The sequence below is a fragment of the Malus domestica genome, chromosome 10 (assembly GCF_042453785.1).
Source record: "Malus domestica chromosome 10, GDT2T_hap1".
In the NCBI taxonomy this organism is placed as follows: domain Eukaryota; kingdom Viridiplantae; phylum Streptophyta; class Magnoliopsida; order Rosales; family Rosaceae; genus Malus; species Malus domestica.
In genome coordinates this window covers 39,516,407-39,528,859 of record NC_091670.1, presented here as the reverse complement: position 1 = coordinate 39,528,859, position 12,453 = coordinate 39,516,407, and the positions used below count along the sequence as shown (strand labels likewise).

Here is a 12,453-nt window from a genome sequence, read left to right as displayed (position 1 = left end):
CGGAAAAGCATGTAAGTTTGGTCGTCACTAACAATTAAAAGAAGGGAGCGGAACGAATCATTCTGGCGCCTTCTCGTTTTTGGTCTTTTGATTCACCCGCTTCTTCATCTTTTTTAGATAAGTTCCCCCTTTAAATCTATAACCGTTGTATTTTTTTGTTAAAATAAAAAGAGAAAACATTGTATTTTCATTCAACCCTAATACTAATTGTGGATAGCCGCACTCTCCCCTTCTCTCTAACATCGTAACGCTCTGCTCTTCGTCGATCTCGCTTCATCTGCTCGCCGTCGCCCCGTATGCTCGCCATTGCGGTCGATTCGTCTGGTCACGTAACCGTGCTCTTCTCTCCGTCACCATCTAAGTGCTAGCCATTCTAGCTTTGAAATCTCCAATTCAGGGTGCTTCTCTGCATTTCGTTCTCTAAAACTTTGGGTATGTTCTCAATCTCTGTATATATACCCTATTCTTTCCCCTTAGCTTTTTGTTTATCTCAACTTTATGGTGCTTTTCTTAGATTTGTTCTACCACTGTAATTTTGAATTTTAGGTAATGAATTTGGTTGAGAATCTCATTTAGGTTTGTAGTTTCTTCTAGGTTGCCTGGGTTTGAGGATGATTGACACTTTCTAAATTTTAATTACTTATAACTTTGGTTTATGGCAAACTGCAATCAAAATGCAGTTATGTTTATTTAGTTAGAATCGATTATGAGTCCTTGCAGCACATCAATCAATTCCTCTATGTAACCAATTGAAATTAGGATCACCTTTAACTAAAAGGTTGTATTATATTCTGTACAAGTAACAATTTTGAGAAGATCATCTTTAACGCTTCCACCTAATTATAACAGTAGAGCAATTTTTTTAGGCATTACTACAAGGAGAGTTTATCTTCTCCTGATTTACTTTCATTTTGAATTGTTACTTTATGGTGCCTGGACTTAATTTTGGATTGTTGGAACAACATCTGAACTTGGTAAATGTTGCACTTGTTCACATGTAGTTGTTTTTGCCTCATTAACCGGTAGTTGGGTTTCCATCATGATTTAAATTATTGGTTGTGAATCTTGTGATTCAAGTGAAATACTCTTTTATGGCTATAGTTTCAGGTGTTGTTGGATCATTCAAAATGTTGTTTGCAAAATCTATTTTCATTTTGTAACGCAAGTGGTGCAATCATGCAATTCCCTTATGTTTCTAATTCCTTTGTTTTTCTTGGCAGATCTAACCTCCTACGTTTGGCCATGTCTAGCAGCTATGAGTCAAAGCTGGTTCACATACTCCATGCTCCTTTTATTTCTATGGATGGCTGGATTTTGGTATCAGTCATTGCAAAATTAAGTTTAGGTTACTTGGTTTATAAATTGCTGCAATTGCATGCTATGTTGCTTTATTTAGTTTTTATATAGTAATACTTTCTACTTCTACTTGTGCAGATGGCTCGGTTGAATGAAGGGTTGTCCTTTTTCGATGTAAATCTTATTGTTCCTATGTTTCTAGATTACTTGGACATTCTTTTCCACTTGTATATTTTCACATTCAACGTCTAGATGTACATTCAGAATTTATCAATCAATAAAGTATTATTTCATAACAATTGAGTATTGTGTTTTGATATGCATATAATATATATATATATATATATATATGAGCATTAAAGCATTTATTATTTTTGTTATAAATTAAATGTCTCCCGACGAAACCATTTTTTTCGGGAGAGGGAAGACAGTGCCGACGAAATAATCACGGCGACAAACACATTTTGTTGGTTGGACAATATTTTTTGTCGGCTTAAAAGCCTTGTCTTGACAAAAATATTTGTCGGGAACAATAGAAATGCCGACAAAAAATAGTTTGTCGAGAAAAGTTCAACCTTAGCCGACGAAGTATCAAAATTCGTCGGAAAAACTCTAACGCGACATGCTTTGGGCGACAAAATGGCCGACAAATTTTTTCCTCGGGAAAGGATCTTTGCCGACAAATTTTGACTTTTGCCCACGAACTAATTTTGTCGGTAAAGTCAAAATTTCTAGTAGTGCGATTTGGACTGTCTTTGGTCGGAAAACAGAAACATCTGTTTTACACTTGCAGTTTTGCAAATCCAGTGGGAATTTCATTCGTCTCATTTTCTTTTAGCTCCCCTTCGTCCCCCTTCTCCATTGAACTACAGTTTCTGCAAAGTTAACGTACAATATTGTCTGCATGTCACTAACCTTATGCAATATAGCTTAATATGTCTTCCTAGCTAGCGATAAAAATATAGTAGTGTAAACTTATAAGCTTATTCTTTTGATAATTTAGGAGTATTTACTTGCTGTCTTTTTACTAATTACCCGGCAATTGTATGAGAAAAACTTGCGTAAGAGGCACCTAGACCACACCATTTATACGATTAGATTATTAGTTTGTTTAACTGAGGTCTCCTGCCTAGGTCCAAAACTACAACTCAACAAGCTATCTTTACACAAAAGGATGAGACTCCATGGATTTTTATTCATCTCAGAGTTGACTTAATCATGCAACCTTCGTCACCAGATAAATATTGTTGGGGTTATGAAGCTACTGTGGTCGTGAAGAAGAAGTAAGCAAAAACCACACAGAAGAAGTAGCAGTTTGTAACTCAGTGTTTTTGACTCATTCTACAGTTTGACACAGTTGTATATAAAGGTCATATTTAAATATAAGTTAACACTACTAGAATTATGGCTATAAGCCACCCTTTCATTTGGTGGCTATTGTCAAGTGTTGCCACTCACATTGGTGGCAAACCTTTATGGCCACCAATCACCCACTAAACTAGAAGTGTGGCCTATGTAGAGGACTCCATTGTAACAATGGCCACCAATATTGCATTGGTGGGTATGTGAATAGTACACCATTTTTATATTTTATAATTAATTGTAAAATGCAAAATATGTCATTGTCTCTCTTATTGGTGGCTAGATTTGAGACTAACATTGGTGGCTTTCATACTCATACACCCACCAATCCTATGTGTCTCTATTAGGATGAGTGGCTTTTAAAGTATAGGCACCAACAATGGTGTGAATCTATAGCATTCCAAATGACCTTTATGTTCGAATTGTATTACATGGCTGTTAAATCATTGCTTTGTACTACATTAAAACTCATCTTCTTAATATAAACTTCACAACTATATTAAATTTGCAAAAGGCATCACATTGACAACCAACCACACTTTATATCCCATACGGAATAATAACAAGGTTTGTCCCTTTTCAAGGAAGCATATTACATTCAAGTTTGTTGTCCCACACATCCAACTACCCAAGGGTGAGGAGATTACATTTTATAAAACCAACAGTACATATGCACATCCACCAACAGCAACTGAACTAACAAAATCCACCCCATTGGATCTATGCCTTCCCTACGGCATTTGTACTATTTACATCAAGCAAAAATCACAGGAATGATCACAATTAGCTTATCACTTACTGAACCTAGTGACATTCACCATGCATGGACGATAGACCATCTCATCCGTTGTGCCGTTATTGTGCAGCACAACAAAGCCGTCATCTTCAACTTCTCCACTTGCCTGGATCTCTAAACTAGTCCCTTGTTCAGTTCTAGTCACACAAGCTTCACTCACATCAACTCGGTTTGGTTCCACAATGCCTGCATCAGCAGCCCTCATCGGCGCGGACATTATTGCAGCCCTCAGTTCACGCTTCATGTTCTCCACTTCCAACTCCATCCGTCTGTTATGTACCACCATTGAATCAGTTTGCTCTTTCCTCAATTGTGCAACCACATTTGCCTGCTCAATCCTTTGCCTTTCCTCTTTCTCACTTGCCTCCATCTTAAGTCTCTCAATTTCAATATTAGCAGCTTTTATTTGTTCCTCATATGCTACTGTAATTGCTTCAACTTCTCTACAAATCCCTCTTTTCTCAGTTCTAATGCCCGGCACGTCAGACCACACAACCCCTGTCCCAAATCCTCTTACACGGTTGTATTTCTCAGGCCCCAATACATCAGCGTACACATTATGGCAAACCTGTTCAGTTATGATCTCATTCCTATCTGCGTACAGTTTCAACTTTGTATTGAATTCATCCTGCAAGTTGTTGGGAAGATTAATCACATATACATATGAACTCTATATCGATTTCATAGCCTTCTAAATCAAATATATTCCAACCATGTTTCTCAACAATACTAGTTCTATTAGTGATTGTTCTGTTGTTCAAACAAACATTATACCAATAAACTCATATGCACCCTTATCTCTTTCATTACTTCAGTGTATTCACTAATGCAGCCGGTTGCTGCATTATGTTCTTTGTCTCACTGAGTTTGCGTATAAAATATTACAAACCACCTGATTGTTCACATTCCACAAACCTTTTATATATATCGCCTCCTATAGGACACCATGGCATACTAACAATTTTTGATGGCATACTTACAAACCGGAAACATATATATCACCTACATCGAATATCAACATTGTATCAGCTGCTAATTGATGGCATACTTACAATTATTGCAGCTGACCGAGCATCCACTGGTTCCCCATTTTTCCGAGTATGTGTTAGTGTAAAGAATGTAATGCAGTCCGGTTTGCTTCCATTCACTTGTTCCTGTTAACATAAAATGTCAAATAACCAATAGACCAGATATTTCATGAGATTGTTTTCATCCAGCACCTTCATTCCATGTGCACTAAACTGTACTTAAGTTAGCATAACACAAAACTGAAGGAAAATCCTTACATGTTCGTGTCTGATTTGCGCAAACGACTTGGTTCCAGTCGTGTGATATATTTGTAGTGCCTTCCTGTTCTTTCTAGATGTCGTAGCACGCTTCTACATATGTCAATTGTATCATGCATTAGTGGGGCTATGTGAAAACATAATTCATCCTAATTTCCAATACATACAATCCATACATTTATCATTCACATAATTTCCCAACTAAATCAACCATATATGGTGTATAAACAAGCAAGAACATTTGATCACTGTGTGTGGTACCTGAGCATGTCCGGTGTCCCATAGTTGTACTAACAATTTCCATTGCCCTTGGTTGACCCGGCCATCTTGACAATGGAACCTCTCCGCTGATGGTGAGTGCAGGCATGGAGTATAGTATGCCTTCTTGAGGTTTGCCTTGTAATCCTTCCATCTATCATTCATCTTCATCTCACAAACCCGCCGAATTTTTGGCTCCAATTCTAATGTGATCTCATCTGTCCAATCAAGAGTCCCCTGCCCATTTAGATATATATATATATGTTGTTGTTAATTATGCTCCATTACGTAATATATGAAATATGAAACAAAACATTTACTTTGTAATACCCCTGCAGTAGGTTTCAATTTTTTTTTATAATCGTACATTTTAGCCTTACATGAAACAGTTAAAAGCAGGCTCATTACACATCACCAATCTACAAGGATGCTGCCTTTTAGTGCTGCATTATGTGCAGTGGACCCTATTGTAATCGTAAATGGTGCCTATTACGACGTAATTGGTGCGTCTTATTTCAAATATATCACATTCAAGCATAATTTATTCTAGTTCTACTTTGTAACTGACCACCTGCAGAATATTTGACATAACCAATGACGAGTATTAACCGGTGTATGGATAACAGTAGTTAAGGTCAATTAGTTTTGGAATGAAGGCATACTCTGTATTGATGGCATACTTATGGCTAACAGCAGTTAAACTTGTGTATTGATGACATACTTATGCATGTATAACAGCAGTTAATGTAATGTATTGATGGCATACTTATGGCTTCAACGTGTGTGTTGAGTAAGCAAACAAAAGGCTATGTGATGGCATTTTGTGGGTTTTATTTTTTCCAGGTTTAAATCTAATTGACAGTGACATAACTATCTATCCATACAGCAAAACCAACCAACCATATAACCAATATCCTTATGTTGATTTACCTTAATCCTCTGCCAAGCACGATCCATGTTTGAACCCCTGTAGAAATGCCTCCAATCAACTACGTTAATCGGAAAATATGATGCTTCCTGAGATAGCATTCCTAAAAACCTAGAAAATCTAGCAACAGTGTGAGGAGGCTCTACCGGCTGCCCTTTCTCATTAAATTGCATCACCTCCTTCGTACCATTGGGTGCCCAATGTGGCCTATTTATGCCCCTAGGTGCCTGTGCTCTACAAGTCATACGTGGACGTTCATCCACGCTACCTTCGACATTATTTGGAATCGGGAAATGATGTATATGGTTGTGTTCCATCAGGTTGAATGCTGGTGGTTCAATTTCGATGCCTTCGTCAATCAACATTGATGCAACTGAGTTATTGATGCTGACCCACAGTACCTTCAAAATTACATTTCATGTAAACAGAACACAAGTGCGTCCAATGAACAGCAGTACACAAAAGCATTTACATTTAACACCTCAATTAATTATCTGGTAAGCAGAGAACAATAGTACATACCTCCTGAAATGGCTTCAATGTAACCTCTATGCCCTCCTGATATTTTCGTCTTTGCGTTGATAGCTTGATGCAATTAAACAAGTCAAGTGATATCTATGAAGCCAGACACGTTCCGTATTTGAAATACAAACTTCAAATATTTGCAGACACATTTAAGTCGAGCGGCAACTCCTCCCGCCTACTAACAATAGTAAAACCATTATTTAATTGATATACACTGATGGAGTTCGCCCCTAGCCACACATAATGGCCAGCTGTTGCTATTAACGAATAAAAAAATATAGGAACCCATTAAATAATTTATCAGTCTGTGAGGTGGCAGATTTGGAATTCATGGTTGATGAGATTGGCATATGCCATGTGCGGTCAAATATCCCTGCTTTTGTAAGGAGAATCCCGGGACTTAATTGTTGACACCCTAATTAATTATTTTTTCAACTCAGTGGGTGTGAACTTACAAGTGCCTTGGCTTCCATTCTAATCTCATTTATAAATATCAACGTTGAAGAGGTTGTTGAACTTACAGCAGTTTCAACTTCATCTCAAATTTACACCAAATCACCAATGTCCCATTTATTCCCAAATGTTCGCAGACAGTTATTTTGTAACACGACTGAACCCCTTCTTCCTGCAGTGGATTATGAAGTGCTTGGTCCCATGATGCCTGCCCCAACCAATAACACTGCAACCCCGGTTCCTACCCAAGAAAACCTTCTCCCTGTGCTCACTGCCAATCATGAAGATCCTGATTTTTGGCGTTACCTACAGGCTAACTTTCACGTCGAATTCGAGTTCGAGCAAAACCCCACATTCGACTCAGGTGCCAACCAGCAGTTCGAATCCCCTGCAAAGACAACTACTGCCTGGGGTGAATGGAAAGACTTTTCGCATGGCTCTAACATGCCCGTTTACCCTCATCCATCACCCAATCCCTTGATCAATATTTATTGTCCTCGTTATGATGAGGCAGCGAAAATTGTGATCTTAAAAGATGAGCACTTTCCATCTGATCTTCCAGGTTTTGGTGTGAACGTGGTTCCACCCTGGTTCAACGAAATCGGCTACGTGAAGCATGGTAGCCGTGGCAAACAACCTTGCATCAGTGCTGATACTGAGAAATTAATGACCAGTGGAAAGCAACCTTCCATCAGTGGTGACACAGTGAAAATAATTTCATCTTTTTTCCCCGGTGATTCATACCGCTTTAATCCTATTGAGATTTGCAATGCTGTACACTTCGATTCTGATTCTGATTGTACCAGTACTGCAAGGACTCGTCATCCTCAAAAAAGGTACAAGGCTGTTAAGGAGTGTGCTGCGTGCGAATATGTGGGAGGTCAAGAACGTTGTGATTGGATGAATCGTGCTATAGGTCAAACAAAACAGGAAGCCATCCCCAAAGATATTCAGAATGCAAAATCACCATCCGATGACGCTTATGGTAAGAAGAGTTGAACCTAGCTGGGAATGGATGTTATATTCTAGTATTAGTATGCACGTATGTCCATTGCAGTTCAAGTTGTCAACGTTTAAAAACAATTCTCTAGGCTTTTGCTCTATGTAAACATTCCTGCTCAGTTTGTACCACCGCAGAAGATAGGGATGTTTATATTTTGAACCTAGGCATTTGGTAACTATATAGACTGCTATGTTATCTAAGTTTTTGTATGGATGGTTTATGGAATCAATATCATGTATGACTACGCTGTGTATTTTGCACATTTACTAATGTGTACCAGTTTGATTTATATGTATTCAGCAACAGTTGCGCTAATTAAATATCATGACAGAAAAACAAAGAAATCTGAAGACAAAATATATATTGAACTTATGCTTACATCTTCCAGAGCAGAAGAATGGTTTGACACTTCAGAGTTTAGATGAGAAAACATTGATTGTGAATTTCCTTCAAGATCCCCAGCTATACCATCTAAAGCTTTATTACCAGAACCATACATGTTTTTAAGCTTTCCTAATCTTCGTCGTTGTTCTTTAGTATCCTTCAAAATTAAGCCAAAAAATGAAGTTGTGTATAGACTGACAATTCAATCTCAGGAATGCATGCAAATACAATCATCTTCTTGTCTAGGCCTTACCTCCGCCTTTGTTGATACAAAGGACTGCATGTCCTCTTCCATATCTTTTAATTGTTGCTCCTGTTGTGTTATGCTTCCCTGCCAGAGTCTTATGCAAGACTTCAAGCTGCTGAGTTAATTGGGACTGAAATTTCTGGACTAGTATCCGGTTTCCATCTTAAATTTTGTCCTTGCGCTGTACAACACCATCCATGGTCAGAAAATAAATAACCTACAGTTTTGAGGGAGATCAAAGAAGAACAAAAAAAATAATAATACAAACCAATTTTTGCAAATAAACTGGACACATCTGATGCAGCATTATCTAGCTCTGCTCTTAGCTCAATTGCACGCCCATCGAGTGATTTCTTTCAAAGTTAACAATGCAATAATAGTAAGCAAGAGTCATTTAAATGTACCTTCCAGCATGAAAGTTAATATATGCCAAACATTTAACATGAACTATTGTACAATAATCATGAATGTCGACTGTATAACTTCAAAGTAAGATGAAATGGAGAGAATCTATCTATGGTCTGAAAATGCAGATGGTGACACGACAAGTTGTTTTAGCAAACAACTTTGCTCACCCGATTTGAGGAGATTAACTATCACAAATTCCTGCTCTTTGATGGACGCATTTGCTTCAAATGCTTGTCCTCAAGACCATACAGTGCATGTCCAGTTTCCTCAAGCTTTTTCTGAAGTATAAAGTGTTTAATTATCCCAGAACGAGAGCAGAAAGAATAAAGGAAACTCTGTAAGTCGATATTACAAATGTATTACCTCAGTTTTCACAAGTTAAGCATTCAATTGTACAGCCAAAAGTTGCTCACAACTGTAAAGTTCCTAAAGCTCCAGCAATTTCTACTCTCAGGCCAATGTTAACGTTCATATTAGTTCTCACCCTGTAGTCAATATTATTAAAAAAGAAAGGAATGAAATGTTGATGGAGATACCTTGTGTTTTGAATCATAATCAAGTTTCATCCGCTCTATCTTTTCAAACATTGCCTACAGTACATAAAGAGTTAATGAAGTTAGTAACCAGTCAGTTGTGAACGTAGGAAAACCAGTCCATAATTCAGTTGAATGACAAGAATAAGACCTTCTTCTCTGCTTCTTCACTAACATAACGATGTCGTGGTATATATATTCCATTCTTCTCTGTGGCAGCATATACCTCTGAATGAACATAAGAAACATGTCATACATTTTAGCCTGCAGCAAAGTAACAATAAGGAATAATTAAATAACCTGTCAAACAAAAAAATTATATGGAGAGAGAGAGATAGAGAGCACATCAACGCTGGAATCAGTTAACAACCTTGCTTGAGTCGATGAATCTCAGAATACAAATCGTTGATCAAAACAGACCTCATCGTTTTTTGAATGACCTGAAACAATAAGTAACAACATACCATAACAAGGGTCAGATCGAAAGACAGTTCAACTATATAATTTGAGAGAACATGGATGAGCTTCTACATCGAATCAATACTTCCTATAACTATTACCTTCATCAAAAGTTAGATGCTTTTACAGGCATTCTTCAAAGTCTTGGGCATCTACATCGATTCTAACTCGAACCTCATCATTATCACCTGTTGCATGTTCCACATCCTGTCCATCGCACGGATCATCATCATGTGTTGAGGACATATCAAAGAAATCGCGTGGTCTCGTTTTGATTGCAACATGCCATTCTATATCTGTTGGGTCTTGTACATAGAACACTTGTAGTGCTTGTGATGCGAGAATGAAGGGGTCACTCGTAGACGACATCTTATTGAAGTTAACCAATCTAAAGCCATATCTGTCTGTTTTTACTCCCTCACCAGTATTTCTGGAAGTGCCATTAAACCAGTTGCACTTGAATAAAACCACCGTGCGTTCCATATGGTACTTGATTTCAAATACATCAGTCAGAACCCCATAGTAGTCTACCAAACTGGTAACAGGGTTCCGGTCACGTGGGCCAGCATAACTTGGAACATCAGACTGTAGGAAAACACCATAGTTTTGGTAGTTCCCATTGGATTGTGTGCCTCTTACTTTGAACCTGAACCCATTACATACAAAAGTCTTATATCTCCGACACCACTTACTAGGTCCATTAGCAAGCGCCACCAAGTCGTCAGTTGCACTTGGATCACCTGATTGTTGCAATTGATTAACCTACACAATTTACACCCAGGTTCATATGCATAGTTAAGAATTGGAAGCTAAATAGGAAACCAGTACACACAGAATTAACTTATTCCGTACTAACATGGTTTTCGAACCAATCTGGGAAGGATTTAATAGCTTCTTTCTCTGCTTCTAGCATGGTTACACGTCTTCCTCGAGTTTTTTGAGCATTTTCCACGTAACTTCTGTAGGTGAAAATAAAGTCAATGTCACTCTGTAGAACCAACAGTAGAGTTTCAGAAGTTGGTGCCATTGAACTGCAGTTTATAACATTTAAGTTTAATCACCTCCTATATGCCATTGACTTATCACAATTGGCTAAAACATACGATCGTGCAATCTCCCAATCGTGGTTGTCAAGATGATAATCTTCCCGTATACCAAGTGAATGGCCGGTGGCACAAAATATGTCAAAGTCGCCCTCATGGTCAGGCCGTAATATATCTGCATTTCGGCTTGGACGGTTCAAACGTGTCTCCACGCCTTCCAAGTACATCGCACAAAAAGACAAGCACTCCTCAGCCAGATATCCTTGGGTCATGCTTCCCTCTGGTCGATTTTTATTTCGAACATACTTCTTCAACGTAAGCAGGAACCTAATTTAAATAGTACAACATCAAAATTGATGTTCTAAATAGTATGATGCACAGATGTAATATCCATAGAAACATACTAAAAGTTAAGGAATACCTCTCAATTGGGTACATCCATCTGTAGTGCACCGGACCTGTAAGTGCAGCTTCCTCGGCAAGATGTATTGTGAGGTGAAGACTGACGACAAAGAACGCAGGGGGTAATATCCTTTCCAATTGGCATAGGATCATCACTATTTTGGGTGTAAGTTTGCGAAAGCCTTCCACTGACCCTTTTTTAGTACACAAATGTCTGAAGAATGCACTTAGTTCTAATACTATCTGTGCAGTCCCAGATGGGAGGCTTTTGCGTATGGCAATTGGAAGGAAATGCTGCATTAAAACGTGCCAATCATGACTTTTAAGTCCCCTTATGATCTTTTCCCTTACATGCACAAGACGTGAAATATTGGACGAGTAATTGTCAGGCACTTTTATTGAGGCTAAGACCTTGCAAAACAATTCCTTCTCTAATGTTTTCATAGTATATGCACCGGGAGGCATCTTTGGCTTTCCATTGACAAATTTGATCTGCAACTCCGGTTTCATGCCCATCAATTCCAAGTCCAACCTTGCATTCATGTTATCCTTGCTTTTCCCAACAATACCCAGCAGCATTGCAACCAAACTTTCAGTTACATTTTTTTCAATGTGCATGACATCAAGGCAGTGTCGAAGGACAAGATGTTCCCAATACGGCAATTGGAAGAAAATACTATGTTTCTTCCATGGCCCAACCGTTGGTGTAGGTGGTGGTCTTTTGTCTCCAACCAGTTTCCGTGGCGTCTTACCATATTTGAACCGTAAAGTGGACAACCGCCGAAGGCATTCACGTCCGGTCATAGGGGAAGGTGCTTGCTCTCTTTCGTCAGAAAGATTAAAGGCTTTCCTTTGTCGACGAAAAACATGTGACATGGGCAAGAAACGACGGTGACCCCTATAACAATATTTCCTACCCTTTTTGAGATATGTCGACTCGGTGTTGTAGTTGCAATGAGGACATGCTAATTTCCCATGTGTGCTCCAACCAGACAAGTTCCCATAGGCGGGGAAGTCGCTAATAGTCCACAAAACAGCTGCTCGTAAGGTGAAGGTCTCTTGCCTAAACG

The 12,453-nt window shown here is 38.5% G+C and overlaps 1 protein-coding gene and 1 long non-coding RNA gene across 2 annotated transcripts; one reads left to right on the top strand and one right to left on the bottom strand.

The window, feature by feature from the left end:
- The first annotated feature begins 85 nt into the window (after positions 1–85).
- On the top strand, positions 86–1,595 carry LOC139188887 (uncharacterized). The gene is made up of 3 exons (XR_011572276.1): positions 86–432; positions 1,221–1,317; positions 1,435–1,595. It is a non-coding gene; the product is annotated as an uncharacterized lncRNA (long non-coding RNA).
- Positions 1,596–3,277: 1,682 nt separating this feature from the next.
- LOC139188348 (uncharacterized) lies at positions 3,278–5,230 on the bottom strand. Its single transcript, XM_070805638.1, has 4 exons — positions 5,002–5,230; positions 4,741–4,833; positions 4,507–4,608; positions 3,278–4,082 (listed from the first exon to the last, which is right to left on the bottom strand). The coding sequence occupies exons 1-4, from the start codon at positions 5,167–5,169 to the stop codon at positions 3,450–3,452; spliced, it is 996 nt and encodes a 331-aa protein (XP_070661739.1). The 5' UTR covers positions 5,170–5,230; the 3' UTR covers positions 3,278–3,449.
- Between the last annotated feature and the right edge of the window lie 7,223 nt (positions 5,231–12,453).